The sequence below is a fragment of the Takifugu flavidus genome, chromosome 2 (assembly GCF_003711565.1).
Source record: "Takifugu flavidus isolate HTHZ2018 chromosome 2, ASM371156v2, whole genome shotgun sequence".
NCBI lineage: Eukaryota > Metazoa > Chordata > Actinopteri > Tetraodontiformes > Tetraodontidae > Takifugu > Takifugu flavidus.
Window position 1 is genome coordinate 2,131,903 of NC_079521.1, and position 19,160 is coordinate 2,151,062.

At 47.1% G+C, this 19,160-nt stretch overlaps 4 protein-coding genes and 3 long non-coding RNA genes across 9 annotated transcripts in view; 4 read left to right on the forward strand and 3 right to left on the reverse strand.

Annotated features, from left to right (window-relative positions):
• The first annotated feature begins 2,240 nt into the window (after positions 1–2,240).
• Positions 2,241–3,377, forward strand: LOC130516489 (golgin subfamily A member 6-like protein 1). The gene is made up of 2 exons (XM_057017594.1): positions 2,241–3,187; positions 3,274–3,377. The coding sequence occupies exons 1-2, from the start codon at positions 2,495–2,497 to the stop codon at positions 3,349–3,351; spliced, it is 771 nt and encodes a 256-aa protein (XP_056873574.1). The 5' UTR covers positions 2,241–2,494; the 3' UTR covers positions 3,352–3,377.
• A 4,122-nt stretch (positions 3,378–7,499) lies between these two features.
• Positions 7,500–8,359, forward strand: LOC130516515 (golgin subfamily A member 6-like protein 25). Its single transcript, XM_057017627.1, has 2 exons — positions 7,500–7,839; positions 7,926–8,359. The coding sequence occupies exons 1-2, from the start codon at positions 7,531–7,533 to the stop codon at positions 8,001–8,003; spliced, it is 387 nt and encodes a 128-aa protein (XP_056873607.1). The 5' UTR covers positions 7,500–7,530; the 3' UTR covers positions 8,004–8,359.
• An 873-nt stretch (positions 8,360–9,232) lies between these two features.
• On the reverse strand, positions 9,233–9,595 carry LOC130516527 (uncharacterized). Its single transcript, XR_008947514.1, has 2 exons — positions 9,451–9,595; positions 9,233–9,352 (listed from the first exon to the last, which is right to left on the reverse strand). It is a non-coding gene; the product is annotated as an uncharacterized LOC130516527 (long non-coding RNA).
• A 144-nt stretch (positions 9,596–9,739) lies between these two features.
• Positions 9,740–19,160, reverse strand: part of LOC130516522 (uncharacterized) — a 230,160-nt gene continuing 220,739 nt past the window's right edge. Inside the window, exons 2-5 of the long non-coding RNA XR_008947512.1 lie at positions 16,501–16,534; positions 10,545–11,205; positions 9,914–10,088; positions 9,740–9,818 (exon numbers count right to left, since the gene is read on the reverse strand). This is a non-coding gene — a long non-coding RNA (uncharacterized LOC130516522). The remainder of the gene's footprint in view (positions 9,819–9,913; positions 10,089–10,544; positions 11,206–16,500; positions 16,535–19,160) is intronic.
• LOC130516458 (GRB10-interacting GYF protein 2-like) lies at positions 11,078–12,856 on the forward strand. Of its 2 annotated transcripts, XM_057017557.1 has the most exons (3): positions 11,078–11,279; positions 11,711–12,523; positions 12,610–12,856. In XM_057017557.1, the coding sequence occupies exons 2-3, from the start codon at positions 11,831–11,833 to the stop codon at positions 12,685–12,687; spliced, it is 771 nt and encodes a 256-aa protein (XP_056873537.1). In that variant the 5' UTR covers positions 11,078–11,279; positions 11,711–11,830; the 3' UTR covers positions 12,688–12,856. The 2 variants fall into 2 exon arrangements, with proteins under 2 accessions (XP_056873537.1, XP_056873528.1); XM_057017548.1 differs by having other exon boundaries at positions 11,078–12,523.
• LOC130516545 (uncharacterized) lies at positions 14,546–14,916 on the reverse strand. Its single transcript, XR_008947517.1, has 2 exons — positions 14,772–14,916; positions 14,546–14,665 (listed from the first exon to the last, which is right to left on the reverse strand). It is a non-coding gene; the product is annotated as an uncharacterized LOC130516545 (long non-coding RNA).
• On the forward strand, positions 16,109–18,173 carry LOC130516467 (GRB10-interacting GYF protein 2-like). 2 transcript variants are annotated; one of them, XM_057017568.1, is made up of 3 exons: positions 16,109–16,608; positions 17,019–17,831; positions 17,918–18,173. In XM_057017568.1, the coding sequence occupies exons 2-3, from the start codon at positions 17,139–17,141 to the stop codon at positions 17,993–17,995; spliced, it is 771 nt and encodes a 256-aa protein (XP_056873548.1). In that variant the 5' UTR covers positions 16,109–16,608; positions 17,019–17,138; the 3' UTR covers positions 17,996–18,173. The 2 variants fall into 2 exon arrangements, with proteins under 2 accessions (XP_056873548.1, XP_056873553.1); XM_057017573.1 differs by lacking the exon at positions 16,109–16,608 and having other exon boundaries at positions 16,696–17,831.

A 19,160-nucleotide genomic window follows, 5' to 3' on the forward strand; every position in this document is an offset into this window, starting at 1 on the left:
GGAGAGGAGAGGAGAGGAGAGGAGAGGAGAGGAGAGGAAAGGGGAGGAGAGGAAAGGAGAGGAGAGGAGAGGAGAGGAGAGGAGAGGAGAGGAGAGGAGAGGAGAGGAGAGGAGAGGAGGAGAGGAGAGGAGGGAGAGGAGAGGAGAGGCACAACGGGTCAGCGGGGCCAGAGGTCATCATGCAGCTCCGAAGGCAGCGATACCTGTAAATGAATAGGGGGGGGGGGGGGGGGCAGAAAAACTACACAGGAATCAGCATAACTAGTCTGCTTGAGGAGGAGAGGAGAGGAGAGGAGGGAGAGGAGAGGAGAGGAGAGGAGAGGAGAGGAGAGGAAACCATGACCCAGTGGGGTGACAGAGGCCTGTCAGGTGATCATGTTTCTGGACCCCGGCAGCCTCGGCCTATAGCAGCATAGCTAAGATGTGACCTAATGATTAGACGACCCCCTAAGTATGATCATTAGTCTATGATAGTAACTGGAACTACAGAATTAGTAACAATAAGCTTTTTCAAAGAGGAAGGTTTTATCTTATCTGACCTTAAAAGTAGCGATGGAGTCAGTGCAATGATAATGACTTTGTCCGTTCTAAGGACCAAGTCAGATAAGAAATCAGAGAACTCAGACAGGAACTCTGAATGTGGCCCAGCAGGGGGCCGATATACAACTACAAACAGAAGTGGCTTTTCTGCCTTCCAGTTCAGATGGGTGATGCCAAGAGTCAGGCTTTCAAATGAACTGAATATTTTGGTCTAGGATTAATTAATAACTTGGAGTGATAGATTGCTGCCACTCCCCCTCCTCGACCAGTAACACGAGGAATATGATAATTAAGATGGGTAGGAGTAGATTCATTTAAGCTAACACACTCCTCCTCCTGAAGCCAGGTCTCAATAAGACAAAATAAATCAATGTGATGATCCGCTATCAGGTCGTGCACTAACAGGGATTTACACAAAAGAGATCTAATGTTATTATATATATTAGTTTCTCCAACTTGTGCTTTGGTATTAATTTTAATAAGATTATGGTGATTGACCGCTCCCTGCTCTGTGCTTGGTGAACTTTTAACCGTGGAACAGAGACTACCTCTATAGTGTTAAATATGTTATTGTTGGTGGATGAGGGTTCTATGGAAGCAGCAGAGAGGTGTGTAAGACCACAACTCTGCACCCTGGTCTGGACCCTGGATTGTCAGGTCACTTTGGGTCTAATAAAATTAGCCAAGTTACTAGAAATGAGAGAGGCACCATCCCGTGTGGGATGGACACCGTCTCTCCTAATCAGACCAGGTTTCCCCCAAAAAGTGCTCCAATAGTCTATAAAGGCCACCTGGTTTTCGGGGCACCACCGTGACAGCCAGCGACGAAGCGACGACATGCGGCTAAACATCTCCTCGCTGGCCAGATTGGGGAGGGGACCAGAGAATGCTCCGGAGTCCCACATCGTTTTTGCGTAGCTGCACACCGACTCTATGTTAATTTTGGTGACCTCGGACTGATGAAGCCAGGTGTCGTTGGCTCCGACGTGAATAATAACTTTACGTAAATTTACGTTGACGTCTCGCCAGGAGCTTTAAATTGGCTTCTATGTCGCCCGCTCTGGCCCCCGGAATGCTCTTAACTATGGTCGCTGGAGTCGACTTCACGGAGCGCAAAACAGAGTCGCCAATTACCAGGGTCGGTTTCTCAGCGGGTGTCGCCGAGTGGGGAAAACGATGAGCCACGGGAAGCGGGTGGTGGGGCACCGTGGGCCTTTGTTTGGGGCTCCGCTTCCTGCGAACCGTCTCCCAGCCGCCCTGGCGAGCCGGCTGCTGCCGGGGGCCGCTAGCTGAAGCTACGCTAGGCGGCTCCGCAGCAGCTAGCTTCTCCTGGCTACCTGACGCAACTCCAGCTAACTCCAAGCTGCGGAACCGCGTCTCAAGCTCGCTAAGTCTCGCCTCCAGAGCCGTCAATAAGCTACAATTTCTGCACCTATTCCCTTCACTAAAGGAGGCAGAGGAGCAACTAAACATTTCACACGCTGAACAGACAAAGACACCGGGTGAAACAGACGGTTAGGCCATGCTAATGCTAATAATCGGCGGAGCCCTGTATTTGTTTAATATGGGTTGTTTCTCACTGTTGTTATCAGGTGACTAGAATGTCCCAAATTTTAAGTAAAGTGAATACAACACACCAAGTGTTCAATTTTAAGTAAATTTAATACAACACAAACACCGTGCACAGCGCAACCAACGAACGTTGAGAAGACAGGAAGTGACGCAATACGTTACCCCGACGCAATACAGTTGGCCCTCCAACTTTATCTTAAGTTGGCATTTTAGTCTTTGATCTCCTTTATGTCATTGATGTCAAAATTGCTCTTCATATCAGATCAATGGAATCAAAGGATCAAACCGAACTGGCAGATCAAACACATCAGCTCCACCTCATCAGCACACGCCTGAGGAGCTCGACACTCTTGTACCACACTGGTGACGAGCAGACGCATCAATGGCACAGAGAGGAACTCAGCAGCTGAAGCAAGAATCATCCATGGAGACTTGGAGGGAAGAGGTCCAGCATCTCAGAGAAGCCCTGGCTGAGAAGGAGGAGCAGCTCAGCAGGGCAGTGAAGAGGCGACAAATGAGAACTGTGGCCCATGTGGAGGCCCTGACCCTGCTGAACAGCACACAAGCTGCTCTGAAGGAGAGCGAGCTGAAATGTGCTTCTCTGGAGGAAACCCTCCACAGCCAGCAGCAGGAGAACGAGGAGACACACAGGAGAGAGCTGATGGAGCAGGAGGAAGGCCTGAATCAGAAGCTCCTTGTGATCCAGGAGGAATTTGAGAGGAAGCTGCAGGAAGAAAGGCAAAGATCTCATGAAGAGAAAGAGGCCATGAGGCAGCAGCTCTTTCTGGAAGAAAAAAAGTTCCAGAAACTTCTTGATGAAGAGACACAAAAATATCACGAGAAGATCCTGCAAAAAGAAGAGTTGATGAAGCAGCTGCTGGTGGTTAAAGAAGAGAACTTTAACAGGATGCTGGCTGATGTTCATCAGCGGTGGGAGAGGACCGCTCAGACATGGGTCCAGATGAATGAAGAGCTGGAGCACAAGTTCGAGGAGAGCCAACGTTTCAGGCAACAGGAGGAGGCAAAGAACAAAGAGGAGCTCCAGAGGCTCTCTGAAGCGATCCTCCAACTTGAGGTGAGATGCTTTCGCCTTTGTTCCTCTTCCAGAAGATTTCAGATGATGTTCAGTGAAATCTAAAACACACTCTCTCTTTTCTGCAGCTTCAAGTATCAAAGAAGCAGGAGAAAAAAAGCTTCTGTGGATGGATCAGGAAAAAGATGAGGTTCTGGAAAAAATAAACAATTCCAGAGCCCCCCCCCCTCCTCCTCCCCTCTACATCCTGACCTCCACAGCGTCACATCCTGTCTTCAACAGTTTTATTTTACAGTATAATCATTGTTTATATTCTATGTTTGGATTTTTGATGTAGAAACAATAAAACTCAAAGTAAACCACCAGATTGTAGATGTTGTAAATGACAAATTTAGCAATGGCTTCATCTCATTCCTTGAGTCAGTTGGTTTCCTCCAGCAGATAAACCAACCAACTCATAGCTTCAACCACACCCTAGATCTAGTTCTGACCTATGGTGTTGAGATAGAACATGTGTCAGTGTTCCCTCAAAACCCCCTCCTGTCAGACCATTCTTCGCAAACGTTTTTCTTGCACAACAAATGTTATTCCTCAACTACAGCAAGCAACAACAGGCCCGAGCATGGTATTCTTTACCATCTTTTCAATTTCTGACTGCACCTAATGGCACAAATAACATCACTTGTATGTTGAAATACTACTACACCCACAGACTGTCATCGCTTTGCCCTGCATTCATTTTTTCCATCCAGCAGATGGCTTGTTGCTTGCTGTAGTTGAGGAATAACATTTGTTGTGCAAGAAAAACAGTGATGATGCTGTCATTGGTCCCTTGCAGGTTCCTACATTGTGGTGGCCCAGAAAACTCACCCAGGTGACACTGAAGAGCAAGAACACTTAATTTCCCAACGAGTGCTACAAAATAAAAATGAAAAAGCCATGACCATGACCTGTTGACAGCCTTATTTTATCATTTTTTTAACGGCCTCAAGGTCCTGCATGTCTCGGGTGTGGACTGGAAAGTCGTGCCCGTGCGTGAAAGAATCCAAATGAGACATGTGCATTGTATTCAAAGAAGCATTTATTGTCAAGTACAAAGAAGCATTTATTGTCAAGTGCAGTCAATAAAACACTCCAATTTTCTTTGCTTATACCTGGAAAAGAGCTCCCAAAAGAATGTCCACAGCCCTTTGAAAGTCTGCAAAAGTGTCAAAAGTCTGGCCTTCAAGTCCTGGAGATGATGACATTTTGCTGTTTGGACAGTATGTCTGAAACCACATCCTGTCATCCTTCAGGACCTTCCTCCACTTCATTTTTCCATGTTTGTCCTGAAAGGATGCGTTTTAGTCTAAGTTTTCGTATTGGCACACTTTAGTGTGGCGTCCCCAGGATATGGAGCAAAGAGGCACCTCGATGTGTGGTTCAGACGGCGATCTTGCCGTCGACGATGGAGCGGTGCGTCTGACGGACTTGTGTGCAGAAGCTGGCCGGCTCTGTTTTCCAGGTCTTTTGGCCTTTTCTGCTGCAGCTTTAGTGAAATGGGGGAGAAAAAGGCCAACGTAAACATAACTCGTCTAAAATGTAGCTTAAGTCCTCACTGCGTTCCGAAAAGCTTGTGCATAATATTAACAATTACATTTCACCCTGTCCGTAAATGGCTCTGTCCACACACATCTCCAGGTGGCAGGAGACTTGCGGGAAGAACTGGAGGTAATCCTTAATCCACTCGTCATTTATCGGTCCTCTCTCTGGCCGCTGCTTCTCTTTAACGTGGCGATCGACGATACTGAAATATCACATTTAATTATGAATCGCTTAACGGGACAAGAATGAGCAAAGATTAATTTTGTTTAGAACAGCACACTCACTATTTAATGTAGCCAACATCGTTTTCCACCAGCCACTGGAAGATTTTGCCTCGGTATTTGCCAAAAGTCAGAATTAGCTGACCCATCCACTGCACCTCTGAGGGATTTTGGGTGACCAGGCGGCATCTCCTTTTAGCTGAAGACAAACGGTTATGTCTTTAATGCCACATTTGTCCAAGTAGAGTGACTCAACTGAGCATCAAAACATATATTTGACCCTGATTACCTTACCTTCATCACAGGCAGTCTTAAGACATCTCAGTCCACTCATCAGTGGGCTGATGTGGTTTCGACTGGTCCCGTGCCTCTTTCGATGCCTTCAGAACGCACTGCTGCCCATCCTGTGGCACACTCGTGTCCAGAATACACAGTGATGGCATCAATGGGTCCATTGCAGAAGGTTTATCTGAAAAAAACAACCAAAGCAAAGTGTCACGTGCAAGCAAACAACTAACCCAGAGATTACTACTGCCACCAAGCAAGGCACTTCCCAGGTACTTGCTGCCCACATCTGGCTGCCCTCACCTTTCTTGGCTGTATTGTCCCCCCACTTCCCACCTGACAAGGCTGTATTGTCCCTGCACACTCATGGACATTCCTTTGTTTGTAATACTCAATAGGCATGTAGGTCACAACATTGAACGTAAACATTTAATTCGGAAACAAAGAAGGCAAACAAGCAATTCGAGCACGGAGGCACCTCAATAACACAATGTCTATAGATGCGATTAGCGACATTATCCCGCTAGCGGAAAGTTGTTTTTTCACGGCAAAAGTTAGCTTTCGAGCACATTTACAGGTGCTATTGCAAAGATATGCGTCGAGCACGCAAAAAGCACGCAAATATGAAAAGCACTGTAGGAAAGATCGGCTGACTTTCCTCAATCCAAATTTTCGCAGGTCGATTCCAGGCGCCCTGACGCGCGGCCTTCTTATTGGGCTCGGATGATCGGGGGCCCTCGGGGCCCGCCTTCCGCCTTCGGAACCAATCGGAAGGCTTCCCCGTCTACACCTCGCTTCATAGGTGGAGACTCCGGGCTAATCAGAGGGCCCGGCTGTCTACACCCTCCGCGAACTTTACATTTAGGAAAGAAAAATGCTCCGGAGTCCGACATCGTTTTTGCGTAGCTGCACACGACTCTATTTTAATTTTGGTGACCTCCGACTGACGAAGCCGGGTGTCGTTGGCTCCGACGTGAATGAAAACTTTACCAAATTTACGTTTACGTCTCGCCAGGAGCATTAAATTGGCTTCTATGTCGCCCGCTCTGGCCCCCGGAATGCTCTTAACTATGGTCGCTGGAGTCGGCTTCACGTAGCGCAAAACAGAGTCGCAAATTACCAGGGTCGGTTTCTCAGCGGGTGTGTCGCCGAGTGGGGAAAACGATGAGCCACGGGAAGCGGGTGGTGGGGCACCGTGGGCCTTTGTTTGGGGCTCCGCTTCCTGCGAACCGTCTCCCAGCCGCCCTGGCGAGCCGGCTGCTGCCGGGGGCCGCTAGCTGAAGCTACGCTAGGCGGCTCCGCAGCAGCTAGCTTCTCCTGGCTACCTGACGCAACTCCAGCTAACTCCAAGCTGCGGAACCGCGTCTCAAGCTCGCTAAGTCTCGCCTCCAGAGCCGTCAATAAGCTACAATTTCTGCACCTATTCCCTTCACTAAAGGAGGCAGATGAGCAACTAAACATTTCACACGCTGAACAGACAAAGACACCGGGTGAAACAGACGGTTAGGCCATGCTAATGCTAATAATCGGCGAAGCCCTCTATTTATTTAATATAGGTTGTTTCTCACTGTTGTTATCAGGTGACTAGAATGTCCCAAGTGTTCAATTTTAAGTAAATTTAATACAACCGAAACACCGTGCACAGTGCAACCAACGAACGTTGAGAAGACAGGAAGTGACGCAATACGTTACCCCGACGCAATACAGTTGGCCCTCCAACTTTATCTTAAGTTGGCATTTTAGTCTTTGATCTCCTTTATGTCATTGATGTCAAAATTGCTCTTCATATCAGATCAATGGAATCAAAGGATCAAACCGAACTGGCAGATCAAACACATCAGCTCCACCTCATCAGCACACGCCTGAGGAGCTCGACACTCTTGTACCACACTGGTGACGAGCAGACGCATCAATGGCACAGAGAGAAACTCAGCAGCTGAAGCAAGAATCATCCATGGAGACTTGGAGGGAAGAGGTCCAGCAGCTCAGAGAAGCCCTGGCTGAGAAGGAGGAGCAGCTCAGCAGGGCAGTGAAGAGGCGACAAATGAGAACTGTGGCCCATGTGGAGGCCCTGACCCTGCTGAACAGCACACAAGCTGCTCTGAAGGAGAGTGAGCTGAAATGTGCTTCTCTGGAGGAAACCCTCCACAGCCAGCAGCAGGAGAACGAGGAGACACACAGGAGAGAGCTGATGGAGCAGGAGGAAGGCCTGAATCAGAAGCTCCTTGTGATCCAGGAGGAATTTGAAGGAAGCTGCAGGAAGAAAGGCAAAGATCTCATGAAGAGAAAGAGGCCATGAGGCAGCAGCTCTTTCTGGAAGAAAAAAAGTTCCAGAAACTTCTTGATGAAGAGACACAAAAATATCACGAGAAGATCCTGCAAAAAGAAGAGTTGATGAAGCAGCAGCTGGTGGTTAAAGAAGAGAACTTTAACAGGATGCTGGCTGATGTTCATCAGCGGTGGGAGAGGACCGCTCAGACATGGGTCCAGATGAATGAAGAGCTGGAGCACAAGTTCGAGGAGAGCCAACGTTTCAGGCAACAGGAGGAGGCAAAGAACAAAGAGGAGCTCCAGAGGCTCTCTGAAGCGATCCTCCAACTTGAGGTGAGATGCTTTCGCCTTTGTTCCTCTTCCAGAAGATTTCAGATGATGTTCAGTGAAATCTAAAACACACTCTCTCTTTTCTGCAGCTTCAAGTATCAAAGAAGCAGGAGAAAAAAAGCTTCTGTGGATGGATCAGGAAAAAGATGAGGTTCTGGAAAAAATAAACAACAATTCCAGAGCTCCTCCTCCTCCTCCTCTCCCTCTACATCCTGACCTCCACAGCGTCACATCCTGTCTTCAACAGTTTTATTTTACAGTATAATCATTGTTTATATTCTATGTTTGGATTTTTGATGTAGAAACAATAAAACTCAAAGTAAACCACCAGATTGTAGATGTTGTAAATGACAAATTTAGCAATGGCTTCATCTCATTCCTTGAGTCAGTTGGTTTCCTCCAGCAGATAAACCAACCAACTCATGGCTTCAACCACACCCTAGATCTAGTTCTGATTTATGGTGTTGAGGTAGAACATGTGTCAGGGTTCCCTCAGAACCCCCTCCTGTCAAACCATTCTTCGCGAACGTTTTTCGTGCACAACAAATGTTATTCCTCAACTACAGCAAGCAACAACAGGCCCGAGCATGGTATTCTTTACCATCTTTTCAATTTCTGACTGCACCTAATGGCACAAATAACATCACTTGTATGTTCAAATACTACTACACCCACAGACTGTCATCGCTTTGCCCTGCATTCATTTTTTCCATCCAGCAGATGGCTTGTTGCTTGCTGTAGTTGAGGAATAACATTTGTTGTGCAAGAAAAACAGTGATGATGCTGTCATTGGTCCCTTGCAGGTTCCTACATTGTGGTGGCCCAGAAAACTCACCCAGGTGACACTGAAGAGCAAGAACACTTAATTCCCAACGAGGGCTACAAAATAAAAATGAAAAAGCCATGACCATGACCTGTTGACAGCCTTATTTTATCATTTTTTTAACGGCCTCAAGGTCCTGCATGTCTCGGGTGTGGACTGGAAAGTCGTGCCCGTGCGTGAAAGAATCCAAATGAGACATGTGCATTGTATTCAAAGAAGCATTTATTGTCAAGTACAAAGAAGCATTTATTGTCAAGTACAAAGAAGCATTTATTGTCAAGTGCAGTCAATCAAACACTCCAATTTTCTTTGCTTACACCTGGAAAAGGGCTCCCAAAAGAATGTCCACAGCCCTTTGAAAGTCTGCAAAAGTGTCAAAAGTCTGGCCTTCAAGTCGTGGAGATGATGACATTTTGCTGTTTGGACAGTATGTCTGAAACCACATCCTGTCATCCTTCAGGACCTTCCTCCACTTCATCTTTCCATGTTTGTCCTGAAAGGATGCGTTTTAGTCTAAGTTTTCGTATTGGCACACTTTAGTGTGGCGTCCCCAGGATATGGAGCAAAGAGGCACCTCGATGTGTGGTTCAGACGGCGATCTTGCCGTCGACGATGGAGCGGTGCGTCTGACGGACTTGTGTGCAGAAGCTGGCCGGCTCTGTTTTCCAGGTCTTTTGGCCTTTTGTGCTGCAGCTTTAGTGAAATGGGGGAGAAAAAGGCCAACGTAAACACAACTCGTCTAAAATGTAGCTTCAGTCCTCACTAAGCTTGTGCATAATATTAACAATTACATTTCACCCTGTCCGTAAATGGCTCTGTCCACACACATCTCCAGGTGGCAGGAGACTTGCGGGAAGAACTGGAGGTAATCCTTAATCCACTCCTCATTTATCGGTCCTCTCTCTGGCCGCTGCTTCTCTTTAACGTGGCGATCGACGATACTGAAATATCACATTTAATTATGAATCGCTTAACGGGACAAGAATGAGCAAAGATTAATTTTGTTTAGAACAGCACACTTACTATTTAATGTAGTCAACATCGTTTTCCACCAGCCACTGGAAGATTTTGCCTCGGTATTTGCCAAAAGTCAGAATTAGCTGACCCATCCACTGCACCTCTGAGGGATTTTGGGTGACCAGGCGGCATCTCCTTTTAGCTGAAGACAAACGGTTATGTCTTTAATGCCACATTTGTCCAAGTAGAGTGAGTCAACTGAGCATCAAAACATATATTTGACCCTGATTACCTTACCTTCATCACAGGCAGTCTTAAGACATCTCAGTCCACTCATCAGTGGGCTGATGTGGTTTCGACTGGTCCCGTGCCTCTTTCGACGCCTTCAGAACGCACTGCTGCCCATCCTGTGGCACACTCGTGTCCAGAATACACAGTGATGGCATCAATGGGTCCATTGCAGAAGGTTTATCTGAAAAAAACAACCAAAGCAAAGTGTCACGTGCAAGCAAACAACTAACCCAGAGATTACTACTGCCACCAAGCAAGGCACTTCCCAGGTACTTGCTGCCCACATCTGGCTGCCCTCACCTTTCTTGGCTGTATTGTCCCCCCACTTCCCACCTGACAAGGCTGTATTGTCCCTGCACACTCATGGACATTCTTTTGTTTGTAATACTCAATAGGCATGTAGGTCACAACATTGAACGTAAACATTTAATTCGGAAACAAAGAAGGCAAACAAGCAATTCGAGCATGGAGGCACCTCAATAACACAATGTCTATAGATGCGATTAGCGACATTATCCCGCTAGCGGAAAGTTGTTTTTTCACGGCAAAAGTTAGCTTTCGAGCACATTTACAGGTGCTATTGCAAAGATATGCGTCGAGCACGCAAAAAGCACGCAAATATGAAAAGCTGACTTACCTCAATCCAAATTTTCGCAGGTCGATTCCAGGCGCCCTGACGCGCGGCCTTCTTATTGGGCTCGGATGATCGGGGGCCCTCGGGGCCCGGCTTCCGCCTTCGGAACCAATCGGAAGGCTGCCCCGTCCACACCTCGCTTCGTAGGTGGAGACTCCGGGCTAATCAGAGGGCCCGGCTGTCTACACCCTCCGCGAACTATTACATTTATGAAAGAAAAATGCTCCGGAGTCCGACATCGTTTTTGCGTAGCTGCACACGACTCTATTTTAATTTTGGTGACCTCCGACTGACGAAGCCGGGTGTCGTTGGCTCCGACGTGAATGAAAACTTTACCAAATTTACGTTTACGTCTCGCCAGGAGCATTAAATTGGCTTCTATGTCGCCCGCTCTGGCCCCCGGAATGCTCTTAACTATGGTCGCTGGAGTCGGCTTCACGTAGCGCAAAACAGAGTCGCAAATTACCAGGGTCGGTTTCTCAGCGGGTGTCGCCGAGTGGGGAAAACGATGAGCCACGGAAGCGGGTGGTGGGGCACCGTGGGCCTTTGTTTGGGGCTCCGCTTCCTGCGAACCGTCTCCCAGCCGCCCTGGCGAGCCGGCTGCTGCCGGGGGCCGCTAGCTGAAGCTACGCTAGGCGGCTCCGCAGCAGCTAGCTTCTCCTGGCTACCTGACGCAACTCCAGCTAACTCCAAGCTGCGGAACCGCGTCTCAAGCTCGCCAATCTCGCCTCCATAGCCGTAAATAAACCACACTTTCTGCACCTATTCCCTTCACTAAAGGAGGCAGAGGAGTAACTAAACATTTCACACGCTGAACAAAGACACCGGGTGGAACAGACGGTTAGGCCATGCTAACGCTAATAATCGGCGAAGCCCTGTATTTGTTTAATATGGGTTGTTTCTCACTGTTGTTATCGAGTGACTAGAATGTCCCAAGTGTTCAAATTTTAAGTAAAGTGAATACAACACACTACGTGTTCAATTTTAAGTAAATTTAATACAACACAAACACCGTGCACAGTGCAACCAACGAACGATTTAGAAGACAGGAAGTGACGCAATACGTTACCCCGACGCAATACAGTTGGCCCTCCAACTTTATCTTAAGTTGGCATTTTAGTCTTTGATCTTCTTTATGTCATTGATGTCAAAATTGCTCTTCATATCAGATCAATGGAATCAAAGGATCAAACCGAACTGGCAGATCAAACACATCAGCTCTACCTCATCAGCACACGCCTGAGGAGCTCAACACTCTTGTACCACACTGGTGACCAGCAGACGCATCAATGGCACAGAGAGAAACTCAGCAGCTGATGCAAGAATCATCCATGGAGACTTGGAGGGAAGAGGTCCAGCATCTCAGAGAAGCCCTGGCTGAGAAGGAGGAGCAGCTCAGCAGGGCAGTGAAGAGGCGACAAATGAGAACTGTGGCCCATGTGGAGGCCCTGACCCTGCTGAACAGCACACAAGCTGCTCTGAAGGAGAGCGAGCTGAAATGTGCTTCTCTGGAGGAAACCCTCCACAGCCAGCAGCAGGAGAACGAGGAGACACACAGGAGAGAGCTGATGGAGCAGGAGGAAGGCCTGAATCAGAAGCTCCTTGTGATCCAGGAGGAATTTGAGACGAAGCTGCAGGAAGAAAGGCAAAGATCTCATGAAGAGAAAGAGGCCATGAGGCAGCAGCTCTTTCTGGAAGAAAAAACGTTCCAGAAACTTCTTGATGAAGAGACACAAAAATATCATGAGAAGATCCTGCAAAAAGAAGAGTTGATGAAGCAGCAGCTGGTGGTTAAAGAAGAGAACTTTAACAGGATGCTGGCTGATGTTCATCAGCGGTGGGAGAGGACCGCTCAGACATGGGTCCAGATGAACGAAGAGCTGGAGCACAAGATCAACGAGAGCCAACGTTTCAGGACACATGAGGAGGCAAAGAACAAAGAGGAGCTCCAGAGGCTCTCTGAAGCGATCCTCCAACTTGAGGTGAGATGCTTTTACCTTTGTTCCTCTTCCAGAAGATTTCAGATTATGTTCAGTAAAATCTAAAACACACTCTCTCTTTTCTGCAGCTTCAAGTATCAAAGAAGCAGGAGAAAAAAAGCTTCTGTGGATGGATCAGGAAAAAGATGAGGTTCTGGAAAAAATAAACAACAATTCCAGAGCTCCCAAAGCCCTCCTCCTCCTCCTCCTCCTCCTCCTCCTCTACATCCTGACCTCCAGCGTCACATCCTGTCTTCAACAGTTTTATTTTACAGTATAATCATTGTTTATGTTCTATGTTTTGATTTTTGATGTAGAAACAATAAAACTCAAAGTAAACCACCAGATTGTAGATGTTGTAAATGACAAATTTAGAAATGGCTTCATCTCATGACTGGAGTCAGTTGGTTTCCTCCAGCAGATAAACCAACCAACTCATGGCTTCAACCACACCCTAGATCTAGTTCTGACTTATGGTGTTGAGGTAGAACATGTGTCAGTGTTCCCTCAGAACCCCCTCCTGTCAGACCATTCTTTGATCACTTTTACATTTATGATTAAGGATTCTTCTATGCTCAGAGCTCAGTCTTACTATAGCAGATGTCTTTCAGATAATGCTGTAGCTAAGTTTAAGGAAGTGATCCCTGTGCTGATCCCAGGACCACCGTGTGTTTCCCCAGGGATCAATCATTATAATCTGAGCCCTGCTGAGGTCGACTATTGCTGAAGGTGCAGCAACCTCACTGAGAATCACGCTTGATTCTGTTGCCCCCTGAAAAAGAAAATAGTAAATCAGAGGAGGTGTGGCCCCTGGTATAATTCACACATCAGGACCCTCAAGCAGAAAGTGCGACGACTAGAAAGGAAGTGGCATTCTTGTAAAATAGACAGCTATCATGTAGCCTGGAAAGACTGTCTGGTAGTTCACAAAAAGGCCCTCTGTAAGGCTAGAACAGCTTATTTTTCTTCTTTAATTAAAGAAAACCAGAACAACCCCAGGTTTCTTTTCAGCACTGTGGCCAAATTAACCAAGAGTCACAGTGTTTTAGATCCACGTATCCATTCTTCCCTTAGTGGTGAAGACTTCATGAGCTTCTTCACTGATAAAGTTCTAGCTATCAGAGAAAAAAGCTAACCAGGCCATCCCAACAACTGGACCATCACCAGATGTGCTGACTGTGGGAACATATAGGCCATGCTAATACTAATCGTCGGCGGAGCCCTGTATTTGTTTAATATGGGTTGTTTCTCACTGTTGTTATCAGGTGACTAGAATGTCCCAAGTGTTCAAATTTTAAGTAAAGTGAATACAACACACCAAGTGTTCAATTTTAAGTAAAGTGAATACAACACACCACGTTTTTAATATTAAGTAAAGTGAATACAACACCCCGTGCACAATGCAACCAACGAACGATTGAGAAGACAGGAAGTGACGCAATACGTTACCCAGCTGAAAAAAGCTCAATTGTTGTCAAAGTATGAATAAAACATCTTATTAATACCCGCACTTGAAATGGCTCTCAAACCAAACAAAAACAAATAAACGTGCACAGATAAACAGGACATGTAGCGGCGGGCCAAGCGTGCGGCACATCTGGTGCTCACGGGAAACAGAAACTGGGGTCAGGGTGAAGTTTAGGGAGGCCATGGAGGGGCCTCAAGCGGAGGAGTCTAAGTATCTTGGAGGGGTCACGGGTGAGGGATGGATGGAGCCTGAGACTGACCGGCGGATCAGTAGACAGGCTACAGTGGTCTGGTCATGGTAACCCTGGAAAAGAGCTCCCAAAAGAATGTCCACAGCCCTTTGAAAGTCTGCAAAAGTGTCAAAAGTCTGGCCTTCAAGTCCTGGAGATGATGACATTTTGCTGTTTGGACAGTATGTCTGAAACCACATCCTGTCATCCTTCAGGACCTTCCTCCACTTCATTTTTCCATGTTTGTCCTGAAAGGATGCGTTTTAGTCTAAGTTTTCGTATTGGCACACTTTAGTGTGGCGTCCCCAGGATATGGAGCAAAGAGGCACCTCGATGTGTGGTTCAGACGGCGATCTTGCCGTCGACGATGGAGCGGTGCGTCTGACGGACTTGTGTGCAGAAGCTGGCCGGCTCTGTTTTCCAGGTCTTTTGGCCTTTTCTGCTGCAGCTTTAGTGAAATGGGGGAGAAAAAGGCCAACGTAAACATACTCGTCTAAAATGTAGCTTAAGTCCTCACTGCGTTCGAAAAGCTTGTGCATAATATTAACAATTACATTTCACCCTGTCCGTAAATGGCTCTGTCCACACACATCTCCAGGTGGCAGGAGACTTGCGGGAAGAACTGGAGGTAATCCTTAATCCACTCGTCATTTATCGGTCCTCTCTCTGGCCGCTGCTTCTCTTTAACGTGGCGATCGACGATACTGAAATATCACATTTAATTATGAATCGCTTAACGGGACAAGAATGAGCAAAGATTAATTTTGTTTAGAACAGCACACTTACTATTTAATGTAGCCAACATCGTTTTCCACCAGCCACTGGAAGCTTTGCCTCGGTATTTGCCAAAAGTCAGAATTAGCTGACCCATCCACTGCACCTCTGAGGGATTTTGGGTGACCAGGCGGCATCTCCTTTTAGCTGAAGACAAACGGTTATGTCTTTAATGCCACATTTGTCCAAGTAGAGTGACTCAACTGAGCATCAAAACATATATTTGACCCTGATTACCTTACCTTCATCACAGGCAGTCTTAAGACATCTCAGTCCACTCATCAGTGGGCTGATGTGGTTTCGACTGGTCCCGTGCCTCTTTCGACGCCTTCAGAACGCACTGCTGCCCATCCTGTGGCACACTCGTGTCCAGAATACACAGTGATGGCATCTATGGGTCCATTGCAGAAGGTTTATCTGAAAAAAACAACCAAAGCAAAGTGTCACGTGCAAGCAAACAACTAACCCAGAGATTACTACTGCCACCAAGCAAGGCACTTCCCAGGTACTTGCTGCCCACATCTGGCTGCCCTCACCTTTCTTGGCTGTATTGTCCCCCCACTTCCCACCTGACAAGGCTGTATTGTCCCTGCACACTCATGGACATTCCTTTGTTTGTAATACTCAATAGGCATGTAGGTCACAACATTGAACGTAAACATTTAATTCGGAAACAAAGAAGGCAAACAAGCAATTCGAGCACGGAGGCACCTCAATAACACAATGTCTATAGATGCGATTAGCGACATTATCCCGCTAGCGGAAAGTTGTTTTTTCACGGCAAAAGTTAGCTTTCGAGCACATTTACAGGTACTATTGCAAAGATATGCGTCGAGCACGCAAAAAGCACGCAAATATGAAAAGCACTGTAAAGAAAGCTGACTTTCCTCAATCCAAATTTTCGCAGGTCGATTCCAGGCGCCCTGACGCGCGGCCTTCTTATTGGGCTCGGATGATCGGGGGCCCTCGGGGCCCGCCTTCCGCCTTCGGAACCAATCGGAAGGCTCCCCGTCTACACCTCGCTTCGTAGGTGGAGACTCCGGGCTAATCAGAGGGCCCGGCTGTCTACACCCTCCGCGAACTTTTACATTTAGGAAAGAAAAATGCTCCGGAGTCCGACATCGTTTTTGCGTAGCTGCACACGACTCTATGTTATTTTGGTGACCTCCGACTGACGAAGCCGGGTGTCGTTGGCTCCGACGTGAATGAAAACTTTACCAAATTTACGTTTACGTCTCGCCAGGAGCATTAAATTGGCTTCTATGTCGCCCGCTCTGGCCCCCGGAATGCTCTTAACTATGGTCGCTGGAGTCGGCTTCACGTAGCGCAAAACAGAGTCGCAAATTACCAGGGTCGGTTTCTCAGCGGGTGTGTCGCCGAGTGGGGAAAACGATGAGCCGCGGCGTGGTGGGGCACCGTGGGCCTTTGTTTGGGGCTCCGCTTCCTGCGAACCGTCTCCCAGCCGCCCTGGCGAGCCGGCTGCTGCCGGGGGCCGCTAGCTGAAGCTACGCTAGGCGGCTCCGCAGCAGCTAGCTTCTCCTGGCTACCTGACGCAACTCCAGCTAACTCCAAGCTGCGGAACCGCGTCTCAAGCTCGCCAATCTCGCCTCCATAGCCGTAAATAAACACTTTCTGCACCCATTCCCTTCACTAAAGGAGGCAGAGGAGTAACTAAACATTTCACACAAAGCCGAAACAGACGGTTAGGCCATGCTAACGCTAATAATCGGCGAAGCCCTCTATTTAATATGGGTTGTTTCTCACTGTTGTTATCGAGTGACTAGAATGTCCCAAGTGTTCAAATTTTAAGTAAAGTGAATACAACACACTACGTGTTCAATTTTAAGTAAATTTAATACAACACAAACACCGTGCACAGTGCAACCAACGAACGATTTAGAAGACAGGAAGTGACGCAATACGTTACCCCGACGCAATACAGTTGGCCCTCCAACTTTATCTTAAGTTGGCATTTTAGTCTTTGATCTTCTTTATGTCATTGATGTCAAAATTGCTCTTCATATCAGATCAATGGAATCAAAGGATCAAACCGAACTGGCAGATCAAACACATCAGCTCTACCTCATCAGCACACGCCTGAGGAGCTCAACACTCTTGTACCACACTGGTGACGAGCAGACGCATCAATGGCACAGAGAGAAACTCAGCAGCTGAAGCAAGAATCATCCATGGAGACTTGGAGGGAAGAGGTCCAGCATCTCAGAGAAGCCCTGGCTGAGAAGGAGGAGCAGCTCAGCAGGGCAGTGAAGAGGCGACAAATGAGAACTGTGGCCCATGTGGAGGCCCTGACCCTGCTGAACAGCACACAAGCTGCTCTGAAGGAGAGCGAGCTGAAATGTGCTTCTCTGGAGGAAACCCTCCACAGCCAGCAGCAGGAGAACGAGGAGACACACAGGAGAGAGCTGATGGAGCAGGAGGAAGGCCTGAATCAGAAGCTCCTTGTGATCCAGGAGGAATTTGAAAGGAAGCTGCAGGAAGAAAGGCAAAGATCTCATGAAGAGAAAGAGGCCATGAGGCAGCAGCTCTTTCTGGAAGAAAAAAAGTTCCAGAAACTTCTTGATGAAGAGACACAAAAATATCACGAGAAGATCCTGCAAAAGGAAGAGTTGATGAAGCAGCAGCTGGTGGTTAAAGAAGAGAACTTTAACAGGATGCTGGCTGATGTTCATCAGCGGTGGGAGAGGACCGCTCAGACATGGGTCCAGATGAATGAAGAGCTGGAGCACAAGATCAACGAGAGCCAACGTTTCAGGCAACACGAGGAGGCAAAGAACAAAGAGGAGCTCCAGAGGCTCTCTGAAGCGATCCTCCAACTTGAGGTGAGATGCTTTCGCCTTTGTTCCTCTTCCAGAAGATTTCAGATGATGTTCAGTGAAATCTAAAACACACTCTCTCTTTTCTGCAGCTTCAAGTATCAAAGAAGCAGAAGAAAAAAAGCTTCTGTGGATGGATCAGGAAAAAGATGAGGTTCTGGAAAAAATAAACAACAATTCCAGAGCTCCTCTCCCCCCTCCTCCTCCTCCTCCTCCTCCTCCTCCTCTACATCCTGACCTCCACAGCGTCACATCCTGTCTTCAACAGTTTTATTTTACAGTATAATCATTGTTTATATTCTATGTTTGGATTTTTGATGTAGAAACAATAAAACTCAAAGTAAACCACCAGATTGTAGATGTTGTAAATGACAAATTTAGAAATGGCTTCATCTCATTACTGGAGTCAGTTGGTTTCCTCCAGCAGATAAACCAACCAACTCATGGCTTCAACCACACCCTAGATCTAGTTCTGACTTATGGTGTTGAGGTAGAACATGTGTCAGTGTTCCCTCAGAACCCCCTCCTGTCAGACCATTCTTTGATCACTTTTACATTTATGATTAAGGATTCTTCTATGCTCAGAGCTCAGTCTTACTATAGCAGATGTCTTTCAGATAATGCTGTAGCTAAGTTTAAGGAAGTGATCCCTGTGCTGATCCCGGGACCACCGTGTGTTTCCCCAGGGATCAATCATTATAATCTGAGCCCTGCTGAGGTCGACTATTGCTGAAGGTGCAGCAACCTCACTGAGGATCACGCTTGATTCTGTTGCCCCCTGAAAAAGAAAATAGTAAATCAGAGGAGATGTGCCCCTGGTATAATTCACACATCAGGACCCTCAAGCAGAAAGTGCGACGGACTAGAAAGGAAGTGGCATTCTTGTAAAATAGACAGCTATCATGTAGCCTGGAAAGACTGTCTGGTAGTTTAAAAAAAGGCCCTCCGTAAGGCTAGAACAGCTTATTTTTCTTCTTTAATTAAAGAAAACCAGAACAACCCCAGGTTTCTTTTCAGCACTGTGGCCAAATTAACCAAGAGTCACAGTGTTTTAGATCCACGTATCCATTCTTCCCTTAGTGGTGAAGACTTCATGAGCTTCTTCACTGATAAAGTTCTAGCTATCAGAGAAAAAAGCTAACCAGGCCATCCCAACAACTGGACCATCACCAGATGTGCTGACTGTGGGAACATATAGGCCATGCTAATACTAATCGTCGGCGGAGCCCTGTATTTGTTTAATATGGGTTGTTTCTCACTGTTGTTATCAGGTGACTAGAATGTCCCAAGTGTTCAAATTTTAAGTAAAGTGAATGCAACACACCAAGTGTTTCA

Bases quoted from the DNA above. Each gene is read 5' to 3' on its own strand.
- LOC130516489 (XM_057017594.1), top strand. From the start codon at position 2,495: ATGGCACAGAGAGGAACTCAGCAGCTGAAGCAAGAATCATCCATGGAG. The intron at 3,188-3,273 runs GTGAGATGCTTT...TCTTTTCTGCAG, and splicing joins AAGCGATCCTCCAACTTGAG to CTTCAAGTATCAAAGAAGCA.
- LOC130516515 (XM_057017627.1), top strand. From the start codon at position 7,531: ATGAGGCAGCAGCTCTTTCTGGAAGAAAAAAAGTTCCAGAAACTTCTT. The intron at 7,840-7,925 runs GTGAGATGCTTT...TCTTTTCTGCAG, and splicing joins AAGCGATCCTCCAACTTGAG to CTTCAAGTATCAAAGAAGCA.
- LOC130516458 (XM_057017548.1), top strand. From the start codon at position 11,831: ATGGCACAGAGAGAAACTCAGCAGCTGATGCAAGAATCATCCATGGAG. The intron at 12,524-12,609 runs GTGAGATGCTTT...TCTTTTCTGCAG, and splicing joins AAGCGATCCTCCAACTTGAG to CTTCAAGTATCAAAGAAGCA.
- LOC130516467 (XM_057017568.1), top strand. From the start codon at position 17,139: ATGGCACAGAGAGAAACTCAGCAGCTGAAGCAAGAATCATCCATGGAG. The intron at 17,832-17,917 runs GTGAGATGCTTT...TCTTTTCTGCAG, and splicing joins AAGCGATCCTCCAACTTGAG to CTTCAAGTATCAAAGAAGCA.